The sequence below is a fragment of the Rhea americana genome, unplaced genomic scaffold (genome assembly GCF_003343005.1).
Source record: "Rhea americana isolate MKP2758 unplaced genomic scaffold, rheAme1 scaffold_319, whole genome shotgun sequence".
Taxonomy (NCBI): domain Eukaryota; kingdom Metazoa; phylum Chordata; class Aves; order Rheiformes; family Rheidae; genus Rhea; species Rhea americana.
In genome coordinates this window covers 799,878-800,892 of record NW_028186445.1, presented here as the reverse complement: position 1 = coordinate 800,892, position 1,015 = coordinate 799,878, and the positions used below count along the sequence as shown (strand labels likewise).

The 1,015-nt window shown below is 63.5% G+C and overlaps 1 protein-coding gene across 1 annotated transcript in view; it reads left to right on the top strand.

Moving 5' to 3' along the window:
• IGFBP4 (insulin like growth factor binding protein 4) overlaps window positions 1-1,015 on the top strand; it is a gene marked incomplete at its 5' end in the record, with an annotated part of 4,376 nt that extends 3,361 nt beyond the window's left edge. The window contains 2 exons of the mRNA XM_085310443.1: window positions 9-101; window positions 190-1,015. Of these exons, the coding sequence (XP_085166569.1) occupies window positions 9-101; window positions 190-318 (222 nt within the window). The remainder of the gene's footprint in view (window positions 1-8; window positions 102-189) is intronic.

Here is a 1,015-nt window from a genome sequence, read left to right as displayed (position 1 = left end):
CGCTGGAGCGGCTGGCGGCGGCGCCGACGCGGACGCACGAGGACCTCTACGTCATCCCCATCCCCAACTGCGACCGCAACGGCAACTTCCACCCCAAGCAGGTAGGCGAGCGCGTGCGCGGCGCCGCTCCCTCGGCCGAGCCGGCGGCCCCGGCGCGGCGGAGCTCAGCCGGCCGCGTCCCCTCCCTAGTGTCACCCGGCGCTGGACGGGCGGCGCGGGAAGTGCTGGTGCGTGGACCGCAAGACGGGGGTGAAGCTGCCGGGCTTCCTGGAGCTGAAGGGGGACCTGGACTGTCACCAGCCGGCGGACAGCATGTGAGCGCCCCGCGGCCGCCCCGCGCCGAAGACTTGCCGCGTTTGGGAAGCGCAGCCGGTGGATTTGCCGCCGGCTCTGTTCGGCCCGGTCGGCCGCGAGCGGCGGGGCGCCTCCGCGAACGGCTTGTGCCTCCGCGCCGTCCGACCTGGCCAGCTGGGCGAAACCAAGATGAATTTCGGAAATGCTTCAGTGACGCGAAAACTGTGGGTTTTGCCAGCGCAAAGGTTTCCGCTGAAAATTTTTTCACTATTTTTTGCAGCTTTTTTTTTCCCCCCGAAGCGCTTCCGCGGGAGCCAGCCGGGCTGGGAACTGCTCATCTCGATGACTCTGGGGTGACAAATTGCCCTTTCGGTCGCAAGGGAAAGTTTGCCAAAGAGGGGGACGAGCCCGCCGCGGCGCGGAGGGAAACGTTTCAGTTTTAGTGAAGCGAGGAGCCGGGCGCTGCCCACCGCCCGGCGCGCTGACGTTTCGCCCTGTCTCCCCCGGTAGTTTACGGCTGTATTTACATGAGATCGTTATTCCGGATTAAGGCTACCTGCCCCGCGCGTGTTTGCGCACCGGCACGAGCTTTCCATTGCTGTTCGGGCTCTGTCCGTGTGCCACTGCGTCCCTCTTTTACCAGTAACCTTGGAGCTTTGTATTGTCAAAAAGGGGGGAGGGAAGATGATAATTGCTGTATTTAATTTTCACTGTTATTTGA